Here is a 26597-nt window from a genome sequence, read left to right as displayed (position 1 = left end):
GCTGTACTCAAAGGCCAAATAAACAAACAAACAAAAAAAAGTCGGCTGTACAACTGGGGCGAGTGCTAGGGAGTCTCTCTAGACTAGACCTGCCGTGTGGCGGCGCTCGGTCTGCAATCACTGATAGTGGCGACACGCGGGTCCGACGTATACTAACGGACCGCGGCCGATTTGAAGGCTACCACCTAGCAAGTGTGGTGTCTGGCGGTGACACCACATGTTGCTCATATTATGCTTAATTTTTGCACGAATCTTTAGTACTGGGTGGAGTAAATGATTCTATATTTGTTTTTGTTGCATATAAAACATATGCTGGTTTCATCGCCTAGTGTTCTGTGAATATTTGTTCCTGCCTACGGCCTTGTGTGTGAACAGCTCGATTTTAGTGTATTACAAGTATATAGCTCGTATTTTACATTATATTGGTTTAAATCTCTTTTTCGTACTTTCTGATATTTAATGGAGAACTCCATGTCAGCAGTTATTGACAGAAATGATATTCAACGTATTACATCTTGTCACGGAATGAGTATGTAATTCTGCTTTGAAAGGTGTTGTTCCTTGCCATTGAGTAGCATGCACCTCACAGTAGTTTGCAGAATACGTACAGTACATTGGTACAGATGTAGGTGAGTTTGCTTTTTGGCTTTAGTGAGTAAGCAATCTTCCTTGCAAATGCTAAAAATGCAACAGTAGTTACACAAATGTGTTCACACAGTATTAACAGAGAGCACACTTTAGCAGAAATCGATGTGCTACAAACACAAACCTCCCAACGAAAATTTCAGTTCTACATAAATGCAAGAAAGTACGAAAAACTGACGTGAACACAAATAAAGTATAATAAACCAATATGTTAACAATGTATTTAAATCGACTAGTCCCCACACAGATTTGTTAAATATACATGAGTACACAGACGAAACCGGCTTCTGATTTATGAGGAAACATTTATCCTACCCAGTATTACAGATGTGATCAAAAATTAATCACAGTGCTAGTCAAAGGGTGTATTACTCACAAGAAGTCATAATCAGGTACACAATGCTATGAAATTAGGTTCAGTGTTAAGTCATTTCAGATAATTTTTATGTTTTTACCTGTCCTAAAACACAATTATTTCCATTCTATAGTGGGTATTTTGTCAAGATGGCGATACTGGGGTTTACAAATAAATAATTTGAGAGTGAAACGGCGACTACTACGTCATTTACAAAATTTTACATGACTGTGAACATATATTACTTTACAAGGTCACAAAAAGGTTTCCAAGCAGACACTTAACTACCAGTCTATGGAGGCCCAGCCATAAAATATAAATGAAAAATATTGTCATCTAATACTCTTAAGGTCAGCTCCAACTGGTCATTGTATCACATCAGAACATTCCACAATGCATTTCAAATGGTGGCACTCGAACAGGCGATCAATGGTGTCACATCAAGGTTTCTTGGGAACAAAATTTTGATGGTGTCGTCGTCCCCAGCCACATTAATGTGACCACCTGTTAAAGGCCAGAATAACCTTCTTATGCAGCTTGGACTGCTGTGATATGTGCAGTAAAAGAGTTAGAGTGGTTTTGGGAGGCACCAACAGCAATGTCGAGCCATGCTGACTCCAGTGCCATGGCAAGCTGCGCTAGGTTTCTCGATTGAAGACCCATGGTGTGAATAGCTTGATCATGGTGGTCCCACAGATTCTCAGTTGGGATTAAATCCATGGATTTTGGTGGCCGGATGAGTATGGTAAACTCATCCTGGTGTGCTTTGAACTACACACGTACACTGTGACCTATGTGACACCTTCCATTGTCCTGCTTGTAGATGCCATCGTGCCAAGGATGTTGGACATAGTCCTCAAAGATAGATGCATACTTGTGTTGGTTCATTGTGCTTTCAAGAATGACGAGATCACCTAGGGAATCCCACAATAAGATTCCCCAGACTATAATGCTCCTTCCTTGTTTGCTTTCAGAAGTTTTACACCACACATTCCAGCAGCTATCTTTCCTATGGAGGATAATGCTTGATCCATCTGAAAAGGCTACTTGTCGCCATTAGTTGGATGTGCAGCTGCGGTGTTGGCGTGCAAATTCCAGCTTTTCTTGCTTACTAACAGCAGTCAGCATGGGTGCATGAACATGAACAACACGTGCACGCATGCCTGAGGGAGCCCTTGAACCTCCAGAGGGAGGAGCTGCGCAATCCATGCCATGGTGCCTCTAACTGCACGGCCACTCTGCATGGTGTGTACTTTAACCATGGTGCACATGAACAGTGCACAATCTTAGCTGTTTCAAAAATGCTTCCATCCTTGACCTGAAAGGCAATGATCATGGCCTTTTGGACGTCAAATAAATTGTTCCATTTCCGCATTATTACAATGATTGCACTCTTCCCATATCCCAGAAATACACTTTATATATCTTTCTATTGCTTGTGCTGGCACTGGTCATCAGTGAGTGGTTATTGAATGTTGATGTTGAACATAGACAGTACTTACGTTAATGTGACTGGACTGTTTAGTAGTGGAGACTGTAGTAGTGGACACAGTCATTTTAAATTGTGATAGCAGATTTCATGGTTTTGTGTCTTCTTACTCTTTATTTTATTTTTATGTTTTGTTTTTGGGCAAATTGCAAATGTCCCATGATGATTTGGATATTTTACCAATGAGTGTTCTTCCTCAAGCGAGGTCAGATATGTGAAAGCAAAAAAAAAAAAAACTATTTAGGTTTTACAGTAACAGAGCAGAGCTAACACCCACACTGTATATAAATAAGAAAATACGTTGATGAGGCAGTTTTCATTAAAAAAACATTTTAAATGAAAAATTCAGTTCTATTTAGTCCCTTATAAATATTATTTGATGTGTTTGTATGCATATAGTTTTCGCTAGAAAACAAATGTCCATGTTTTGAATGTTGTTTCCCTTCTCAGAGCTTTACCATACAAAATTCATGACAAACATATGTAATGAAGTCTGCTTTGTCCATTAATAAACTTTATCATTGTTAGTTCCTCAGTTCTGCTACTATGACCTGATTTTTTTGTATCGGCATGGTAACTCATAACCTCATTTGTACTGCTCCATAATAGGCTTAGCTACTTATCTGTTCCATCCAAAAGAACAGAAACTACATATTCATATAATTAATTTACCTCGGTGGGCAATGAATCCACAACTTTCAGAACAGATGCATAATATCGTTCTTCCTCCAAGCAGGATTCTAAAATTAGCAAGCATGGAGAACATGGATGGAGATGGCAGATAGATGGCACTCAGTAGGAATGTGAGATGGCAAGGGAGCATGCTGAGATAGTCCATGCATTCGCAATAAACACTGTGTCCAGATGACACAAGATTAAAACAGTTGTCTTGTAAGTAGGAGACTCTGGGTTCGAGTCCCAGTCTGGCACACATTTTCACTCGTCACCACCAATTGCACACAAAATCCTGTTGCAGCTGATATCATCAGTTCCTGCTCTTTCCTTTCCTTTCTCCCCCTCCACCTTCAATTTACATACTGGCTTGTATTTCACAAAGCAAGAATATGGATTTTTTAGCCTTGTTTTCCCCACATTCAATGTTCACTGCCAGTCCACTACGAGTGCAACGGTCGTTTTCCGTTTCCATATAGGTGTGTCCACACTATGCTTCTGTTCAACTTTGCGCATATGCTTATACAAGAATGGAAAGAATACGAGCTATAGCAATATACCCACTGCAATGTCTGGGATCCAACCAAGCGACCAATGAAAAATCAGAATTGGAACACTAATCAAAAGCACTATGCTTCATCCTCATGCAGGTTTATATTAGTAAATATCGTTTTTGATGTATTGAAGTTTTATCACAAGTACATCACTCCTGGTGCAATTCCTTATAATTAAATGTCAGTTAATGATGTATTGGTAGTAAAAGTCTTCAGGAGAAGCAAAGATGAATAATAGTAATATTGCCTGATCGACGTACAGTACATAGCGTTGCTGTATGGTTAGAGACGCCAAATTAAGGAGCTGAAGGATGTTGGTTCATGTTGTGTTGACATAAATATTTTTTTCCATCTTCAACTTTGTAACAGATTCTCATATCAGAAGTAACATTTGTATTCGCCATTATGCGAAGCTAACATACCAAAATTGGTGGTTTTCGTATTTATACCTGCACATTATGAAAACATGGTGTTTTAGTGATACACTACAATAACATCTTTTTAAAATCGCGTAATTTTTAACACCATTTGTTCTGCTAACTAGAGACATTTATTTTAGTGATAGTTTTGCATTTCAGTAGCTCCTGTATATGAGATGTCTGCAGTGTCATATGCGAAGCATTCCAAGGATTCTGTTGAAGTACACGTAAGGAAGATAATGGTAATAAAATATCATGAATGAATTGTGAAATATACAGTAAAGGCGACCTGTCACATAGATTATAAGGTATCTGGTCCCATATATGATGTATTAAGACGTGAATAAGCTGCCTTTTTTCATAGAATACTCTTCAGTTGACTAATGTGACTGTGTTTATCAGAGGGGGACGAAGCCTTGTACGAAGTTTTATTTCCTATTTAATATTGCTTTACAGTGTGTTGACCACATGCCCCTCAACATCTATATCCAGTGACGGCTATCGGCTGAGGATGACTCTGCGGTCGGTCGGTACCGTTGGGCCTTCCAAGGCCTGTTCAGGCGAAGTTTTTTTTAGTAATATTGCTTATATTGGTATTATTATTCTGGATTACGTTGAATATATTGCGCAGGATCGTTTTACCTGGCCTAGATAAAAGGGATGGCCTACACTGCGGTGTATAATTCGTCGTCGTTGGTCACAAGCTGCAGAAATTTATGCAAAACAATGCAGTGTTGACTGGAAAAGTTCTATCAGTCAGCGATATTGTTTAACTTCGCTGTGTGTAATGTCTTGAATCCAATATTAGGCATAATATTTCAGTCACTTAACACTGATTATGCAAGCTGAATTTGCATTTAATTTACTCTGAGCGCTACTTTCTATGCACGGAAATATTTTACATCCTTAAAAATCAATGATAAAGTTCACGAAATCTCTCTGTGCTCAAATCGACAGCTTGGTACTATGTCGACCAAAAGTGACCTCAATCACTTTTTAGAGATTTAGAATTGACGACTCTTTATCACTGATTACTTTGTAAGAAATTCCGTTTTTTATAACTTTTGAACTCACTGGGCTTAAAGACATCACTGGTTCAGCGCACTGTTCTTCACAGACACCCACACATAAAAACTACGAAAAATTAAGTTTCGCAAAACATGAGATTTTTCAAAAACAGTCCAGTAATAAGAAAGGACTTCAGTATCTTCTATGAACTTTCTTTTCACGTTAATTCTCAGTATCATCTTACAATGTAAAGGTTTGAGACGCTCGAAAAAAAAACACACATTTTCATGTAAGTAACTCTTGACTTTTTCACTCACGAAAAACTTCCCCAACACCAGATATCTTTATCTTTTTTTAACGATATAACCGGTTGTTTTTATTTTCTCGAACTACAGAGCTATCTCACGAATGTTGTACATGTTAACAATTTGAGCCTCAAACAGTAACTTTTTAACTAATTCATCAACAATGGATACAAAAGTCCAAGACAATGCTGGAGCGATGTTCTCGCCGGTGACAACCGCGGCTCTATCTGCTGAAGCGACCCGCACCGCGAGACTCTGCTTCGGGGCGAACACCCTTTGTAAATCCTCCACGGATCACGTGGAACAAAGAGGCAAACAAAAAGAACAAATTTTAAGTAAATGCATTTAAGAAACATTTATTCAAACTATTGAGTGAGTCAGCAGTTTTCTGCCTGTCATTTTTTTTTAATCCTTTGGCATTTTGATGTGTATCTCTTCGATCACAGAAGTACGCATATCTATAATATATTCTTTTATGAGCAACATTACATTCTTTACAGCCAATTCCATCGCTCGCGCAACACTTGTCAGCTGCAACAAAAGTAGGCAAGACAGCAGGTATAATCTTGCTAGCGCCGCAGCCGAAAGAAGGTAAACGTCCATAAATGTTTCGCTCAGAAATGCTACTCTCTTGCGAAATTATGTCTTTGGCGTCGACTTCTCGTCGAGTTACGAGAGAGTGTATCTTTGACGAAATTGTTGTATGTAAACAAAAACAGACGTGTGTTGTGTGTGTGTCAGGCTTTCCAGGATCTAAGAACACTAGTGTTATATGTAATTTTCTACAGAAATACAACGATGTAGTTCATCTTATTGCAAAATCTTACCTCGAAAGTTACAAACTGGTGCAATGATCGGAACATTTATTTGTCAGAAGATAGTGTCGTGTGAACGCTTGAATAGTGATTGTCTCTTCGCCTTGGAAGTGACGTAGAGGTAGCCTCTTGCGATGGATGGAAGCAGGAAAATTGATGTGAAACAGTCAGCTGTAAGTATAAAATTTCGATATTGATATTTATGCATAAAGCACATCTTACGCAAAAAAATGTCAAACGATAAATTCTTGTTCATATGGTTGGTTTTTAAATAATGAGATCGAGGAAAAATTACTGTGTGACATATCTCATTGTCATTGGGTATTAGCATTTAGATCCCACGTTGAAAACTATGAAAGAGCATTGGCACCATCATACAAAACAGTTGGCAGAGATCTCTTGCCTGGAAGTGGATAACGCTTCAAGAAGCCTTCATAATATATTTACTTCCTGGCATTGACGTCTGCCCTGGTGCCTAGATACAGGACGCGCCACATTCATTATTAATATTTTTAGTTGGTTGTTCATATTTTGTTTATCAAGATGACGATACTATCAATCTGTGTTGTGTTAACGTGTTAGTAAACTACAGCTATTTGTCTTATGATGTTATGACTACTTTTCAGGTATTGCAGATAAGCTACAGCAAAATTTCCGTAAGATGGGCGTGAAAACCTAAATGAATTATGTGTATTCATTCATACCATTCTGTTCCAGTCACTCGTTGTACTCCATGGATCCCATGGACAGTGACCCCAAGGACTTGGAAAGAAGTCAAATATGTACATTTAGTTTAATTTAAGTGCAGTGGAGTCAGGTCAGGCGAATTTTGTGATGCCAGTGGTTTTGGTTTTTACATTTCTTAATTTTATTGAGTGCTGATAATTTTGTGCCCTTGATTTTTGAGTTAGTATTTGTGTTGGAATGTGTTGTTATTCTTATTGTCTCATGTTTAGTTTGCCCCCTCCCAAAACCCCTGCTTCCTATGCTCCTTCTGTTAGTTACATTTTGTTGCTGGAGTTAATTTTGCATGTTATTTATATTTGTTTGTGGTTGTATTGAGCTGATGGAGGTAGGGATGGTAAAGGAAATGATGTAAAGATGGGGTAGTGGGAAAGAGGTGGGTCTTTGGACAGGTGACTCCTTTACAACGCTATGAGATGAATGAAGCATAGAGGGAAGAGCAAAAAGAAATATAGAAAGAGGGAGAAGGCGGGGTGGGAGAAAGGAGAGGAAAGTGGAGATTGTGCAATGTCACCTTCATTTCTTGATAATTTTACAATGATATAGGTTTTGTTGACTTAAGACATAACAACGTGAGCTACATATTCAGACATGTGAGTATTTAAATGTGTTTAACAAGATGGTCAGCTATGGTCTTTACGAATGAACCATCCTGAAATTTGGTTTAAATCATGCAGGAGAACATAAATGAGGATAGCTGGACAGTGCAGGTGCTTCCAGGCTCCCAAATCCGAGACCAGTCAGGGGTTCCATGAGTAACGGAGCCTATGAGTGAAATATGAAACTCTGTTGCTCAAGAAATACTGTGCTGTGTAAAGTATATTTTGGCAGAAATTGTTTATAATGAAAAAAATGTTGGGGCAGGTGGGACAATTTATACCAGATAAGTAATGTAAAACATAACCCCTAAGGCATAACATATAGAATTATTTAAGTGAAGAAATGGAGGACAATGCAAGATCAATATAGTATCATCGTGTCTGAAATCAGAGGAGGCAAAGTGAATATTTGAAAAAGGACAGAGAAAGATACAAAACAACAAGAATTAAAGAAAAACAGACTCTGTTAAAGGACGAGTAAACTTTGAAAAGGATAAGGGAGAAAGAAAAGCTAGGAAAACATAAAAGTTCACTTGAAAGAGTACCTCATCTGATTTATGCTTAGGATCCTGTAAGTATCCTCAGAGCCTGGGGAAGGCTGTGAAAATGATAGAATCAGTTACCAATAAGTCCTACAAAAAAGAGAGTAATTCTGAAAAAAGTATTCCATAATCACATGCCAGAATTATCAAATTAACTGTTTTCAGAACCAGTTGTCAAAGAAATTGAACATGAGAAGCCCAGGATCACTGAAGAAATAAAACAGATGATTTGTGATATTTATCTTAAAAATAATATTGGTGTACAGTCAGCAGAAAAACAAGATAAAGTCTGTAAAGAACTTTGAAACAGGGAAACGTGGGATTCACCAGAAGATGTAGGCTATGGTATATGCTGCTAACTGTTAAAGAGGCAAATGACATCTTTAAACAAGAATTAGGAATTGGCATAAAGAGGTCTCTCCTTTAGCAGCTTCGTTCCAAGTGTGTACTGCCTGTTTCAGATACTCCGTATAATGTGCGAGTTTTCCAATATCATGCTAACTTTATTTATCTGCTAGAGGCTGTAAATATTGTGTGCATAAATTTTCCTAGTAGGGGAATACTTGCTTCCTCTTGGTTGTTGTGACATGGAAAAAGAGTCCTGTATGTTAGGAGGAGGTTGTGGTAATTTTGATAACATCTCGGATCTTTATCAGTTTCTCCCTGAAGATGTTGACACCACTCAGTCTGTGAAATGGAATTAGTGAAATGGGGGAAATAAACAGCCAGTAATTTCAAAAGAAAGTGGTCCTGTGCATGAAATGATTTCTGAAATTTAAGATCAGTCTCCAGTATTCAAGAACCACTTTAAAAAATCCAAGCTACAGAATTCAAGAAGATAAAGCTGAATACCAGTGCAACAGAATGTTTTCTGCAGATAGATTTTGCAGAAAAATGCTTGTTGTTTTCCCAGGATGAAATACAATCAGCACATCGATGTTACAAACAAGTGATTATCTTCACTGCACGTCTTCAGACGGATGTAGGAGTACAATCTTTTGCAATAATTAGTGAATTATATTGCACATGACAAGTATGCACTCTGGAACTTCTTACACAATACAATACATGAGCTGAAAGAAAAACTGCACGAACTAAAAATAGTCTTTGTCTCCTCTGATGAAGCAATGTAAAAATAAATTTATTGTGAGCTTATTATGTTATTCAAAGCAAGACTTTGGTGCAGAGCTCCACTGGTCCTTTTCTCCAACATTCCATCAAAAGGAGAAGTTGATGGGAGCGTTAAAAGAAAGGTTTGGACATGTATAAAGTCTTGTCTGTACACAGTGTCTAATCCACAGGAAATCCTTGACTGTGCAAAAGAAGAAATAAAAGATATCTCAGTTTGTTTGACTAATACAGAATAAGTACTTGAAAATGATCAGATTCCATGTAAGCAGTGGCTGAAAATGTCAGATGTGTGTACAATTAAGTCCAGCCACTTTTTCAGACTGTCTAACATGCATCATTTAGTGATTGCAGAAACAATTGCATCTGAAATGGTAAAGTGCAGTACAGAGAAATAGATTAAATCAAAAAAGTGACAAATAATACATGAAATTTACTCTGTAGAGAGTGAGATGAATTACGCTGTGATATTCCTGAGATTCAAAAGAGCAGTGATGTTAATGACTTCGTAAAAGTTGTTCCAGGCAGTGAACCTTGGAAATTGATTGCTGTGACATATTAAGGAAAAAAATATCCTGATGAAATGATTAGAATGATTACTGCAAAAAAAATTTGACATATCAGTGATGGTAGAGGCATGTAGACCAGTCCTTTACAAGTGGCCTCAGTCTATGGATTGTATATCTTATAACAAAGGTGAAGTGTGGAAAGTTATTTTTTCTCCTGTTCAACATCTACATGTATACTCTGCAAACCACTGTGAAGTGCATGGCAGTGGGTATACCCTCCGTGTACCAGTTATTAGGGTTTCTTCCCATTCCATCCACATGAGTGTGGGAAGAATGATTGTCTGAATGTCTCTCTCTCTCTCTCTCTCTCTCTCTCTCTCTCTCTCTCTCTCTCTCTCTCTCTCTGTCTGTGTGGGGGCACATGCACGCGCCATAATTAATCTAATCACAGTCCCTTATATCTGATAAGTAGGGGGTTGTAGTACGTTCTCAGAATAATCATTTAAAGCTAGTTCTTGAAAGTTTGTAAGTAGAGTCTGCCGGTTCTGTTTCTTCAGCATCTCTGTGACAATCTCCCACAGGTCAAACATATCTGTGACCATTCGTGCTTCTCTTCTCTGTATACATTCAGTATCCCCTATTAATCCTATTTGGTACAGGTCATACACACTTGAGCAGTATCCAGAATGGTCACGAGAGTAATTTGTACACAATCTCCTTTACATACTGATTGCATTTTACCAATATTCTACCAGTAAACTGAAATCTACCACCTACTTTGCCCACAACCGAGCCTCTGTGGTCATTCCATTTCATATCCCTACAAAGTGTTACACCCATTTATTTGTAGAACTTGGCTGATTCCACCTGTGATTGATTGGTATAATATAGGATACTATCGTCTTTTCATTTTGTGAAGTGCATAATTTTACCTTTCTGAACATTTAAAACAAGTTGCCAATCTTTGCACTACTGTAAAATATTGTCGAGATATAACTGAATATATATGCAGCTTCTTTCAGACAGTACTCCACTGTAGAGAACTGCATCATCAGCAAAAATTCTGAGGTTATTATTAATATTGTCCACAAGGTCATTAATATACAACATGAACAACAAGGGCCCCAATGCACTTCCATGGTGCATACCTAAAGTTACTCCTGTGTAGGGGATGACTCTGCTCCTGGTGAGCAGGGCCAGGGGCAGATGGCAGGAGCTGTCCACTCTGGCTGAAGGCTGGAATGCAAGACCACATACGTTACTCCCCTCCCACAGACCCTGTTGGTCAACGTGGTAGCGTGGGTATGTCAGTTTATTCAGCAAGGTGCCGAAGGCATCCTGTGTCAGCAGTTTGTAATGGAAAGAACTGCTTGTATCCTGAAGGATAGGCATGGCATCAGTGGCATTATACTGGGGCATTACTAGTGGAAAAATGTGACTCCTCCCTGGATCAGAGAGACTGGCAGCTGCTGACTATATGACAGACGTAAGGTTGATGTTGGTGGTGCCGCAGAAGTTCCTGGGCAGATGGAGATCATCCCACAGCTCCAGGATGGGTAGCATCTGAGCTCGTGGGCTCACATCACATTACCCTCCTGGAAAGGAGAGGCCTTGGCAAAGACATGCAGTGGCAGCGGATGCAAAATGTCCAAGAGGGTGAAGTGATGGGAGACCATGTAGCCATTCCACTGGGCTGCAGCCTTGAATTGTGGTGGCTCTTCGAGTTACTAGGACACTGCAGCGTGCATTGGGTGTGGTGTTGGAAATCATTTCCTTGCAGGTGGCAGCTGCCACACAATCTTCTACTTCTTCGAATCAATTGGCTGAGAGGTTGAAACGCAAGTCTGTTACTGGCAGTTGTCTGAAAGAACACTTGTGCATGTCCTTTTGTTGTTTTATTAATTAAAAACCCAAAAGCATAATAAGATATTATCCCAAAAACATTGTCCAGCTACCCCAACAAAGTTTACTGGCTGAGTGATTTTGTAGTATGTAAAACTGCAATTTCCCTAGGAAGAGCTTATGATGGTATCCATAATTCCACAACTATGTCTTGGCTACCTGCAAAGCTGACACTTCTGAACTTAAGTAAGTAGATTGGTTTATAAGGGGCACAGAAACACCTGTCTCCAAAAGTAACTTCACAGGGACTGTAGATACTGCACACAACACTGTACATATACTTTGTTTTTATCTTAGTATGAATGAATGCTTCTGCTGTGTTTAAAGGTCTTGCTTCATTTGAGATTGTTTTTGGTGCTATAATGCACCATCTTCAGCCCCCTGAGTACAGTAAACACATTTTTGTCATATTTGTACAGAATACAGTAAATCTAGCTCATTGTAGGGCCAAAATCAGTAGCAGATAAAGCAAGTCCTTTAGGTGCAGCTGAAGAATTCATTCATGCTCATATGAAAACATAGTAATAACTGGCATCCCCTGGTCTGCCTGAAGGTGAATACACAAATACCGTAAATATGCTGTCACTCCCTGTACACAGCTAACTCATATGTGTTCATCAGTTGCTGCATCTCATGAGGTGTTCATGTTGATGGGTAGTGGCCAATATTCAAAACTTGCTGGTAAATACTGAAGAGTCTAGACACTTAAAACTTTAAAAATTTATGTATGAACTTGGTGTATGTTTAGTGTTTAAGAAAGTTTGTTGTAATGAATGCAGTTGTTGTGTAGATGAGTCATTAATTTTTAGTGTCTTTTTTTTCAAATCTAAATAGCAAACTGACAACCCTTTTTCAATCTTTTTCTTTTTCCTCCAGGATATGCTCTATGTACAATAACAGCAAAGTTGTTTCAACAGTCATTCAGACAGTTATGTTCTTCCATACTTTTTAAAGAAATTTTTTTTTATGTATGTTTTTAATTTCTTGCAGTTGAGTAGCCTGAAATCGGAGCTCATAAGGAAGAAAGAAGAATGCTTACTAACAAAAGCAGAACAAGCACACGTCCCAAGAAAGAAACTGAAGTCATTGAACAAACCCCAAAAAAGTGATGAGACTGTTTCAGAAAAATCATTTATCAAAGATGTTGAAGAAACTGATGATACAGAGCTACTAATAAAATCTCGGTACTTCTTTTGAATATTTTATGCCACATAAAACTTTTCAATTTTTGTAATGCATTTTCTATCCACATCTCACTTTTTTTTTTTTTTTGAGAATATTTGTCTCGTATCATGTAACTTTTTTTTAGCAATAATGTGCAAGGATGACTGTTAAAGTCACATTGGTGCGTAGTTGTCAGCACTTGTGTTCATTGTTATGATGGCATCTGATTTATTTTTCCTCTCAATAAGCGAATTAGGTACCGGCCATGTAATGCTTTCTTAATTATTGCAATGATTTATGGCACTGAGTGGGTAAAATCAGTTTTGAAGACTCCATCAAATATCATGAAGTTATGAAGCTATAGCTATTAAAAAAATTTTTGTGGAAACAATAGTTTAAGAAAATACACTTTAAAAGAAAAAGAAATGTGTTGGTAATTGTGAAATATTGAAGCCACAAAACAATTATTTGACAGGAAAAGCACTAGAGACAGAGATCTCATTTGTATGGAATATCAATGATTTATCTTTCTACCTCTTTATTTTCACCTCTATAATAAATTTGTTTCACTTTTATTAAGGAGATGTTAGTTTTGATTCTACGTTGAAGAATTCATTATAGAATCAGCATTAAGAGTACTTTATCAGCAGCAAAGTTGTGTTGATCCCCGGTTCTGAGATTAAGGAACACTCCGGTGTTGTATGATTTGTGACTGCTTCGAACAAACCTCTGCTGAAGTGTAGCATGGTTCTCAAGTAAATGGGGTACAGCATGCTGACTCTTGCCTGTGTCTTGCCACATGAAGTTTAGCTAAGTAGACAGTAACAGGGATCTCAGAAAACAAACAGCAGAACTTTAGAATCTGAATAGAAAAGTTATCTGGGTTTGATACTTCTTTTAGTAGTTCCAATGTACACTTGACTGCATGTGCTAGGCATTTTATATTGTATGTGGTCCAATCAAATTAATGTGACCACCACTGATGTTAGACGTCAACATGCAATAACTTCTCACAGACAGTAGGTGGCAGCACTTGCAGTGGAGGGTATATAAAGCATGTATGGGGATGCAGGAAACAGTGCAGTTGTTGTCATAATGCGGAAATGCAGCAAATTATCTGACGTCCAAAAGGACATGATCATTTTCTTTCGGGCCAAGGGTGGAAGCATTCTTTCAAGTAATTCAGAAACAGCTGCTTGTAAACTGTTCATGTGCCACTGTGATTGAAATTTACCGTGCATGGAAGAATGGTGCTATCCAAAACCGGTGCCAAGGCAACTGTGGTGCACTACAGGGAATGGAGGACAGAGACAGACGGTGGCTATGGAGATATGTGCAGATGTGCAAACAGTGAACAACTGACTGCTGAGATAACGCTTGGGATTACCAACAGCATGTGTTCAACAACCATTCAGTGAACATTGCTACGTATGCGTCTATGCAGCAGGCTTCTGGTTCAGGCACCCATTCCGACTGCTGTTCATCAACAATGAAGGCTGAAATTTGTGTCAGTACCACAGCCGGACATCCAATGTGTGGCGACAAGTGGCCTTTTCAGGTGAATCATGTTTTAGAGTCCACCGAACAGCTGGGCCTCGCTGTGTACAGCATGAAACATCGAAAGCAAACACCCTGCAACAATTGAAGAAGCATTGTGAGCTGAGGAATGTTTTTGTGAGATTCCCCGGGTGATCTCATCATTCTGAGAAGGCACAATCGATCAACCCAAGTAATACTTGCCTCTGTCTTTGGGACCCACATGCAACATGACATAAAGCTTGCAATGTACATATGGGGTTTGAAGAACATGGGGATGAGTTTTCCATACTCCTGTGGCCACCAAACGTCCCAGATTAAAAGCCAGTGGAGAATCTATCGGACCACTGTGATTTGGCTGTTCATGCTATGGATCCTCAACCTAGAAACCTAATGCAGCTGGTGACAGTGCTGGAGTTGACATGGCTCCACTTTCCTGTTGCTATCTTCCAGAACCTCAATGACTCTCTTCCTGCACATCTTGCAGTGGTCTGTGCTGCAAAAAAAGAATGGTTATTCTGGCGTTTGACACGTGATCACATTAATGTGACAGGATAGTGTATATGAAAGGATCCTGATAACACACATAGATTGCTGGTACAAGGTCATGCACTGGCGCAAAGAACTACCATTAATTTGTTTTCAATTTTTATTTCATCCCAGTTGATTGCATTATGCACAGAATGTATACTTGCGAAGTAGGGCGAGACAGTAGCTCATGTGATGTTTTAATTTGTAGCCTATATATTACAATTTACAACAATAATTTTAAGTATGGTGCTTATCAGTATTATGTACATTTTTAAGTAGTTGTGTATTAAGGTCATATGCTTATTTGTCATGTGCTTATTTGTAGAATCACTTTTACATTGGTAATTACAGAGCATATAACTTTTTTAATTCATTTAGTTATATTATCATCTAGATTGTAAAATTTTGTATTAGTAAATAGTTCTTGGGCAGCTTTTGTAGTTATCTTCTCACTCGTTATGTCCTGCAGACTCCTCAGTAGACAGTTTATTGGTTGAACACATGAGTATTGAGAATGTATGTGTGATATCTTTCGTGAGTGGTCTTCTTGTGCCATAAGAAAGAACATCTGTTTTTTATGGTAATGCAGTATCTTTTATTAATGAAACTATTGTTGTTTTCCATGTACTGTCAATTTTTATTTAATTTTTGAAGAGATTTCTGGATGATTCATATTTCATATTTATTTATTCTGAATGAATACCCTCTGTTTTTCAGTGCATTTTTGTATTACTGCTACTGATGTTTCCCGCACTGTATGTAAGAAGTAGTTCAGCAACTACATAATATTCTGTCCTGTGTATTATTGTTTCACATTTGGTTGCTTTTTAAGCACTAGCAAATTGTAATATATGTGACTAGCCCTTTTTGTAAGAAATTACTCTATGAATGGTGTACCATTTATATCAGTTTCAAGTTTATTGTAGTCACAGTAAAAGACTAAATTTCTGAAAAGTAATATGCAATCAGTAAATCTTGAACTGAAACATGCAGTTCTTCTCTTGTTGGAGCTGGAGTAGCTTTTACGTCCTCCTCCATCTTACCCATGTTTTCCTTATTTCTTGTCTATGTCTTTCTTCTGACAAATTAATTATTGAAAATTCAAAAAATAATTTGTTTTTTAATTTGTGTGTTCATCAGTCCCTTTTGACTTAAATAAATTTTGGCATTAACTAAACATGGTGTCTGTAAAATGTTTCATACATAAGCTTATCAAAAAGATGATGATGATGATTTGGTGCAGTAACACTATTTAAATTAAATTACACAAAGCTTGAAGACTGCTAATGACAATTATGTATGGTACAAAACCATATATTTTGAAGTTGCTTTTCCAGTTATGAAGGTCATTCAATAATTAAAAAGGTCATTCAATAATTAAAGAGAGAAATTGGTCTGGAGAAAAAGGTGTTTATTTTTACAGAACAGTACTTTATCTACTTTTCAACATAATCCCCTTGAAAATTTATGCACTTCTTCCAATGGACTACAAGCTTTTTTATTCCGGCTGCAAAGAACTCTTTATGTTTGAACAAATTTCCCACAAACTTTTCCACGTCCTCTTTATCCTGGAACATCTTCCCACTTAATGCTTCCTTCAGTGCACCAAACTAATGGAAATCACTAGGTGCTAAATGAGGACTGTAAGGGGGATGAGGCAGTACTTCCCAGCCCATTTTGTTGATGGTTTCATGGGTTAGTTCAGCAATATGGGGACTTACATTGTCTTGCTGGAGAATCACACCTCGCCTCTGAGATCCACGACATATCTCTCTCATGGCTGACTTCACTGTGTTTAAAAGCAAATCCAAGTAGCATTGGCTGTTCATTGTATACTGCTCTTTGAGATAATCACAAAAAACTTGACCTTCAGCATGCCAAAACACCTTCAACATGACTTTTCCTGCTGATGCTTGGGTTTTGAATTTTTTTCTTGACAGGCGAGTTGGTGTGCTTCCACTCCATACTTTGTCTTTTTGATTCTGGCTCATAATAATGAACCGAAGTTTCATCACAAGTTAAATTTTTGTTGAGGAAGTGCTCACCTTCTCTTTTATAACGTTCCTTTAGTTCTGTGCACACTGTCAACTTAGTTTACTTGCGTAGCCACTCCTTTGAGACCCATCTTGCACATTTTGCAGTATTTCAGTTTGTTACAGATAATGTTATAAACTGTACCAGTACTAACTTGAACCTTATCAACTATCATTTCCACAGTACCATGGTGTTGGCACAAATAATGTCATCAATTCGACTTTCAAGTGAGGGAGTTGAAACTGTAACTGGTCGGCCAAAATGGTGTTCGTTAGTCACTGAGTCACGACCATTTTTGAACTGCTCTACCCACTAGTAAAAATTTGCATGTTTCATCCAATCTTCATCTTAAACTTTAGACATTCCACAGTATATATTCACTGGTTTCTCACCTTCACAAGTAAAAAACAAATAACAGAACGTTGTTCAACTAATGTGGAGGTCTCAAGCTGACTCGCCATCTTGAAATGTATTTTTAAGGTTATTAACAAAACGATGTTGATACATCAGCTCATCAGGGCTCATCCCAGTGATGCCAACTTAGAGTCATAAAAGTACCAAACTTGCCCTACTAACAGTTTTTCTCAGATCAATTTGTCTCTTTAATTATTGAATGACCCTTGTACTTTATTCCAAGTATATTTTCATTATATCCATAACATGAAATAAAATTGCAAAAAATAATGACCAACATTTAATCATGGTAAAACCATAAAAAGTAGGGATTGTTATTATATGTGGTATTTAAATAGATGTAAAAAGAGATTTAAACATTTGTTGAACAAAGTAGAACATGCATATTCTGTAGCCCAACTTACTGATAATTTTGAAGACCTCTTGGATAGCAAAGTGACAAGCAAGTAATAAATCACCAAAGGCTTAAAAATTAAGCTTGAAAATGATATCAGAAGTGTTTGAAAAAATTTCCAACGTATGAAATATTTTACTGTAAAACATCAGCTTGTTTAAAATAATTGTATCAAAAGTAATATTCTGATAAGAAAACTATAAAAGTATGAGAGCAAATCCATTTCCAGACTTTACCTTCAGGAGAATTGTAGTACTGCCAACTAATAGACACACATAAAAGTATGTACATTATCCTAGCTTCTGGAACTTCTAGTTCCTCCCTCAAGGAGTAGAGAGGGGTAGTTTGGGGGTTAAAAGGGAGGGGCAGTTCACACAGGCTCCATGGGTCCAACTGTTTTAAGGATGAAGGGAGACAATCAAATAATCAGTGTAGATATCATAAGTAAGTTAGGTGACAAGTTTAGCAGATCACTAGACAAGAACAGTAAAGTGCAGGAAACAACTGTGATGTGACAAGGGCATTAAGTTCAATAAAACACATCTACAGCTACATCTCCATTTAAATATGTACTCCTCAAGCCACTATACCATGAATGGTGGGTGGCACTTCATGCCAGTATTATCGTTTTTCTGTCCTACTTCATTCATGTATTGAGCAAGCAAAAAATGATATCCGAATGCCTATGTACATGTTCTGATCTGTCGTTTCTTATTCTCGTGGTCCCTTTGTCAGATGGTGGAAACATAATGGCTGCACTTTTTTTCTCTGAAGGCAGTTTCTTTAAATTTACTCACCAGCAATTTTCTGAAAAATATGGCCTCTTTCTCCCAAGGACTCCCATACTCCCCTTAGCGTTTGTGTTACACTTTCTTGTGGGCTGTACTGACCTGACATGATCCTAGCAGTATGTGTCTGAAACTGTTTGATATGTGTTGTCATGCCTACTCGATAAGGACTCCAAACACTGGAACAACGCTATAAAACTGCTCACACTAGTGCTGTGCATGCAGTTTCCTTTGCAGATGCACAGCACTTTCTGAGAACCCTTCCAACAAATCTGCCTTCTGTTCTCATGCTTTAATACTGATTTTACACAATTTCCCCTTTAAATATCAATTTTTATTATTGCTTTTACAGAATGACATGCTCTATATGGTCTCTAAACTTGTAGCTGAATACTGTCAGTGTTTTTATCATTATTGTAGCCATCATCTTGCTTTTATCCACATTTAAAGTAAGCTGCCAATTATCCCACCAAGTGGAAATTGTGATGACGTTTTTCTGCATTTCCTTACAATCATCCAACAACAACAGTTTTCTGTAGTGAACAACTTTGTCAGCAAGCATTCATTGCTGCTCTCCACATTTCTTTATGATCTTCCAACAACAGTGCTGTTCTGTAGACAACAGCATCATCAGCGTACAATAGTACAGTGCTGCTGATCTTATCTGATAATTTGTTTATGGATATCGGAAACATTAGAGGTCCTTAGGAAACACCCAGTGTTGCATTTATTCCTGTAGAACATTCACCACCCCTTATAATGCATTGTGTTCTATTAGACAAATATTCATTGTGGCAGTCACATATCTGTGATTGTACTGTGTATGATCATATCTTGGCTAGTAGTTACGATGTGGTACAGTGTCAAACGCCTCTCATAAATCTGCCTGTGCTCTTGCGTCTGTTGCTTACAATATTTTGTATATGAAAGAAGGAAGCTGCATTTCATGTGAACGGTGTTTCCTTAATCTTTGCTGATTCTCTGAGAGAAATTTGTCATAATGTTTGAGCTTAGAATTTGCTGTAGGCTCTTGCAACAGATGGACATCAGTGATATTGGTCTCTGATCATTTATCCTTTTTGTAAACAGGAGCGACCTGTGTTCTTTCCCAGTCACACGGAACTAAACACTCCAAAACAGATTATTGATAAATGCAAGCTACAAAAGGAGCTACTCCTGTGGAATTTTCAATGTAAAATCTAACTGGAATTATGTCAGGGCCTGATGTCATGTTCGCTTAAAGTAGTCTTAATGATTTTTAGTACAAGGGCAGATAATATCGATATCTCTCATTTGTGAATCTGTGTGGTGGTCAAACATTTCCTCTTCAAACACAGCAAGGGGAGTGAAAATTTACAGCAGGATAAAAGATGGCAATGTTCTGAATTTAAAACCAAGTCCACTCGAAAAAAAAAGTTACGTGATTCTTTACTATAGAAAAGTTACTATTCAGTGAAGGGGATCATGAAACATAAACTGATGATATTTAGCAAGATGTAATTCATCATTATCTGTATGTAAACTTTGCTCTTCATTTTCAGTAATAACTGTATTTTTAAATACTTCTGTGTTTCATTGGCTATATAATTTTATATCAGTGAATTCATTTGTAATGTGTCTCCTACACCCTAATCACATGATTAATAAATGTATATTATGAGACAGATAAATTACAGTTCATGTTTGTGTCTGACTGGCTGAGAGGAAATCTGTTAATGTTATGGGTAAGCAAATGGATGACTTCTATAAATACTGGCCTGCATGTGTTAATACTGATAACTCTTATTCTTAAGGCGAGGCAATCAGACATTGGTATCACACAAAAGTCCAATACACTGCTGTGTATGATTGTCAACATAGAAAAGTAGTAATTTCCCTTACCTCAGAGCTGTCAAACTTCACTGCCAAAGCAATTACTTAATTGAGTAAATTTTATCAAGCCATTAATAAATAATTGATTCAAGCTTATTTAGTTGCTTGCTATTTCTATAGTAATTTCTTATGTGAAGTAAACTTTGTTGTTATTCTTATAACAAGTTATTCATACTAAAATGTAAACATATTGGTGCATTGCTTGTTATAATTTCTTGAAACTACAAAAACTATTTGTCTGTTGTTTTTTCCTTGCAGGAAATGCTTAGAGAATAAAGCTAGGTTATATGATGAAAAATTAAGATCGGCAGGAAGGAGTGCAGGCGAGGATGACAATGAGTCTCTTGTCAATTTCCAGCAAAAAAATGTTGAGGAGAGTGGAGAGAGAACTGATGAAATACCATCAGACACCAACAGTGAACTAGATGACTTATGTAATGAATATGGTGATGATAGTGACTGGTATGTTGCCTTTGAGGATCATGTTCTTTGTGGTCTTACCGTATACTAAATGAAATACACAGTTTAAATCTCCAATTATGTTTCATTCACTATGTAAATTTCAGACTCTTTGAGATTATTGATGTGTAAGGACACACTTATGTGTGAAATGCAATTAACACAATGTTTATAAATTCCCTTTTTGTGTTTCTCTTCAAAAAATTTCATTTGTTTGACAATATTACACTTTTAAAGCACCACATTTTATTCTTTTTTTTATATACTGAAATTATCTGCTGGATTTTCATTGCATTATAAATTGATATAAATTTATCCTTTATTTCCGTGTGAATATATTTATCTTCCTGCATGTGGTACAGCTATGACAGTGTGATATTTGAAACAAAAAAATGCATGTAGAGTGATAATGATAATGGTAGTAAACTCAAACAGAAACGGTAATGAGCACCAAAATGCTTCCAAATCTCTTTTTCCTTTTACACTGCCTCTGGAGTGTATGATAACATAGTGTTGCGTATAATATGGTACATCTAAAAACAAAGATGATGTGACTTACCGAACGAAAGTGCTGGCAGGTCGATAGACACACAAACAAACACAAACATACACACAAAATTCAAGCTTTCGCAACAAACGGTTGCTTCATCAGGAAAGAGGGAAGGAGAGGGAAAGGCGAAAGGATGTGGGTTTTAAGGGAGAAGGTAAGGAGTCATTCCAATCCCGGGAGCGGAAAGACTTACCTTAGGGGGAAAAAAGACAGGTATACACTCGTACACACACACATATCCATCCACACATACACAGACACAAGCAGACATATTCGTATAATATGGTATTATACACGATGGTGCAAATAAAAGTAGTCCAGAGAACAGAGTTCCAGGGTACAAAGAAAAACAGCAGAAGAAAGGAATTACAGCTCTAACCTGACTATAGCATATGTTGAAAGTGACCAGTATTCATCTCCTGGCACTTTTGGGCCGTGGTCAGCAAATTGCTGAAGGCGGATCAAAGTTAGACTACTGGAATTGCTGCAGTCTCATTCGAAATGTTCTGCTGCAGTTCTTGGAGACTGTGAGGGTTGTTGTGATACACCTTAGACCTGAGGGATCCCCATGCAAAGTAATCGCAGATCTGAATGGTCAACTAGTCTCTGCTAACAACTCTGTTGGACATGAAGATTGTGTAAATGTGCTCCAGTGTTTGAGTGGCAGTGTGGACAATTGCTCCATCCTGTTGGAAGTAACTGTAGGTCTTTTCCTCCTCCATTAATGCTGCCACAAATGGTTTCAAAATGTTGGCAATGTAATGCGCTGAAGTCAGCGTCTGAAAGAAGATGGAACCAATAACGAGGCATGCAGACACAGCACACTAAACCCCAACCTACCGATCGTGCAATGGTGTTTCGTGGAAGTTATGCAGATTCTCCACTGCCCATAACCTGTGATTCTGTGAGTTGACTCAACCTCTCAAATTAAACCAGGCTTCGTCAGACGTAAAGAACAGATCCTTTTCCAAGCCATTCATTGGTATCTCAGTGAATAGCCACTCACAACATTGGAGGTATTGAGGAGCATCTGCTGGTTTTAATGAATGAAGAATAGACGCTCTGTAGGGATGCACATGTGCAAGTCTAGGTGGAGTATTTGTCTTCATGATCGATGTGATCTGCCGGTCTTGTGCAATAGGCATCAGGTTGATTTGGTAGGACTCTGTAACATTTTCTGGTGAACTGCAGCCACATTTTATGATTTCAGAATGTTTTTCGACTTGTGTAACATTTTCTGGTGAACTGCAGCCACATTTTATGGTTTCAGAATGTTTTTCGACTTGTTCAAAACAGATCCTGTTTGATGGCACTTTTGGACTAAGTGTTGCATGGCACTCTTTGGTGGCACTTTCACACCATTAAACTTCTCAGCAAACAACTGACCACACCATTTCCATGACACTGTTGTCACATAACTAGCCACAACGAACACCCGCTGCTCCACTTCGAGTACCATCGTCCCCTTTGCACTGCTCGACTCACACTTACACAGTTGCACTACAATCTGAACCAATGTGGATCACCTGGTGGGTGTACATGTGTGCGCACCGTGGTGTGTGGTTAAATGCATGCATTCACGGCCAATTGTACCCATCGTCTGTGCTACTTTTATTTGCCCCACCTGTATAATGTTAATGAGTTACATATTTACAACCTGAATAATATTTGTTCACTAAATTTTTCACAAGGAGGTTTTTTATTTGTACCTCTCTTGTAACTCGTTCCATTAAGTCAATACAAGTTTTCTGTAAATTGCTTTTTGTAAATGTGTGAAATAAGTTTGAATGCTCACTGCTCTTGCAATTCTTCAGAGATATCAATATGGGTTTAGTTTATCTTTCTTCACCACACAATATGCTTAGGTTCCTGGCAATCAGATGACACTACAGTGTGTTATATACTGTGTTTGTTGCCTAACAGCATGAGAAAGATGTCCTCTAGCACCCATTGTTAGAAACAGGGCCTCACCATGCTAAGCTGCACTACTGCCTCAAGATGCTACCAAGACCATATTTGGAGTGAATGCTTACATTTTGGTAAAATTCAACATCTCAATGGACATACGAGATACCTCAGTGAAGGAGAACCCTCGTGGAATTGCAAACACCAAGTGTACCGTACCAAATACAAACTGATTCTGTGGCCTACAGTAACAGTAAAAGTTCCATTAAATTGTTGTATTACTTCAATTCTTACACAGGTTACTCATGAAGATAGTAAAATTAGTAGAAAAGCTGCTGTTGTGAAAAAACTGCTGTTTCCTTAATCATATGTATTAACTGCCACTTATTTTACTTCTTGTTGTTTAATATTTACATTACTCTATTACTAATTGTTAAATAAGAATAGTTGTCTGCATCCTGTAATAATAGAAGGCCCTTTACAGTAGACCTTTTTACTGATTGTGTTGTTAACAACAGTCATCAGTCTTTGACTCAAGAAAACTGGGTGATGTGTAGAAGGTATGGCTGATGAGATGTTATTTTAATTTTCTTTTGAATTTTGAGAGATATCCAGTTTCTTGCTTTTGTGAGTATTGTTTTTATATTTTGTATTCTGACTGTATAAATCATCTAGGTTTAGCTGCAAATACCATTATGGAATAGGATAGACAGATCTCCCAAGTGGCTCTGAAAAGTTAGAGAAGAGAGTGTGATTGTATGGTCACATTTAGTATTACATCCTCCTTTATCAACTGATGGATGTGGCACATGGGTTTGCATCAAGCAGGAAAAGGACTGAAATCTCTTTTGGGCATACAGCATACATTTTCCTTTGGTAAATATCTAAGGTAAATTCCAGATTTTTTTTCTCTAAAAAGGGTGCAACTGCCTTCCTGGTGCTGTGTCCAGAGTCACCGCATGTTTCATTTCTAATGATCCTTTAGGTGGGAGAATTTAAACCCTGACCTTCCTTCCTTCCATCCATCTCATTTACTGGTGCCATTAAGGAGTTTTGTCTCAGTACTGGGGTGCATTTTGATGCTTATGTTGACTTAATCTTGTTATGCGCACTTGACAGTATTTTGGCTACCAAAATTAAAAGGCAGTACTCTATATGTAAATTACATGAAGGCCTACACCTTCTCCTGTTTCTTTTTAAAATGTTGTACAGATGTGATGCACTGTATCTAACACATTGAAAATACCCAACACACAAAACATTAGTAACAAATACACTGTTATGACACATATGTGCTTTGAAAAAGTGACTCATTTTGGAACTTAATATTCTTGTTTGGTGAAGAGAGGTCTCTGAAATCTTGCATGTTTAAAACAATTGGCAATAGTCTTTTGAGTGACATTTTCCCACATTTCTGATATCATTAAAATTGCTATAAGAAAGCTGAAAACTGGTTCTTTACCTCCTTTGATTTTTTTGTAACATATTCATCACTTGATGTTTCCTGTACTGCAGTCTCAGTAATTTTATAGCTCTCTGGTCTGTAGGTTGTCGAACTGAAGTGATGTTTGGAAGTAAAAACACAAGCTTTATGCACTGTAGATTATCAACTACTAGGTGAGCTGGGAAGTTATCGACCAGGAGTATGATTTTTCATTTCTTTGATTTCATGTGAGTCCCAGTTGTGCAAGCAGTTCTCAAAAATATCAGATGCCATCCAAGATTTTGCATTGTTTTCATAAATCACAGGTAGGGAGTGGATTTTTTTAAAACATCTAGATCTTCCCGATTTTCCGATCACCAAAAACTTTTATTTACATGAGCCTGTCCAGGGTATATACACTCCGGGAAATATGGGAAAAACTCGGGAATCTTTTAATTCGGGAGAAAACTGGTAAAAGCACGGGAATGTTTTAGAATTCCAGGAATTTTTCTTTGTTTTAGTTTTACGTTAAATTTTGTAGTTTTGACTGGTAAGAACGGGTTCTTTAACAAATAATTTTACTTTAGCCTGCTACTGCAATATAATGCTGCAGCAGTAAAACATAAATGAGGAAAAAATAAATAAAACGGAAGCTGCAAAGGAAATGTGCCATTTACAGCAACAAAACACGGTACTCATACAGGCATCTGCCAACAGCAAAATGTATCAAAGGCTTTAGGACGAAGAATATGCAATATTCCGTAACAAGAAACTACTTCCGATGGGCATGACATCACAACGGTTTCATTAGGTTCATTTGAGTAGTTGCCAGCGGGCTTATGCGCATACTCAGTTGAGTCACGTATGAACAGTATCTTCTCCCGCTTTTGGCTACTTGAAGTGCGGCTGTTAGCTGTATCCAAGGCAACTAGATACGAGTTGTATCGGCAGTAGCAACAAGCAGACAGATGCTGCCCGGAAACATTTTTGTGGTGCGACCAAGCTGCCAGATTCGCATATGCGCAGAGCAGTCCGATGTATAGTGGGATGAGGGGTAGTGTCCACGTGAACCATATTTACGTTTCGTGATTTTACTGTTTCCTCTTGGTTTACAGCTCTCAAGTAAAATGAAAACAAAACAGATTTCTGTGGCTGGTATCTATAAAGCAAATTAAAATACATTCACATAACTATGGAAGGCTAAAATATGTTATTAGTTTCAGTTTTCTGATTTTATTTTATTTCCAGGATTTTGACAGTCAGGCATCAATTGCCTTGCAGACCACTGAAGTTATTTTTGTTGGTTTGATAAAAAAAAATGGCTTTAATTAATCTTTTCCACAGAGACAGCCAATTTATTGGAAACACTATTGGCTATTGTCAAATGTTTGCGGAATTTAAAGTTCACATTGTCATCTTTTGGGACATGTGGCAGTATGGTATAATAAAGAATTAAACATGAGATAATAAAGCACTGGTACTCCAAGAAAATATGATCCTGAAAATCACACTGAAAAGTTTAAACTTTTGCCCTGTGTCTTTGTGAATCTGGACTTACAAATGTGCTCTTCAAGTCAAATTATGCATTTTATTATGGTTTACAAAATTCCGATGCTCTGATGTCCTGTTTTGTTTAGGGCATAATATAAGGTCTCTTAATGCTGTATAAGTACGAACATATGGATTACCTAAGTCATCGTAGTTGCACAGGCACAGTAATGCTGTTTTTTGACGGTCTCTGACAACTACTGAAACGAATTATAATAGGTTGCAGGAAAATATTGCGACTGGTGGTTTGAAAAGCATTACTTTCGAAGTACATTTCATTTTACGTAATATGA

At 37.7% G+C, this 26597-nt stretch overlaps 1 protein-coding gene across 1 annotated transcript in view; it reads left to right on the top strand.

Moving 5' to 3' along the window:
• Positions 1 to 6129: 6129 nt before the first annotated feature.
• Positions 6130 to 26597, top strand: part of LOC126237010 (coiled-coil domain-containing protein 174) — a 57884-nt gene continuing 37416 nt past the window's right edge. Inside the window, exons 1-3 of the mRNA XM_049946738.1 lie at positions 6130 to 6435; positions 12677 to 12870; positions 20678 to 20881. Coding sequence (XP_049802695.1) covers positions 6397 to 6435; positions 12677 to 12870; positions 20678 to 20881 — 437 coding nt within the window. The 5' untranslated portion in view covers positions 6130 to 6396. The remainder of the gene's footprint in view (positions 6436 to 12676; positions 12871 to 20677; positions 20882 to 26597) is intronic.

The sequence above is a fragment of the Schistocerca nitens genome, chromosome 2, assembly GCF_023898315.1.
Source record: "Schistocerca nitens isolate TAMUIC-IGC-003100 chromosome 2, iqSchNite1.1, whole genome shotgun sequence".
In the NCBI taxonomy this organism is placed as follows: domain Eukaryota; kingdom Metazoa; phylum Arthropoda; class Insecta; order Orthoptera; family Acrididae; genus Schistocerca; species Schistocerca nitens.
Note: the sequence above shows the minus strand (reverse complement) of the source record. Positions and strands in the feature narration are given on the sequence as shown.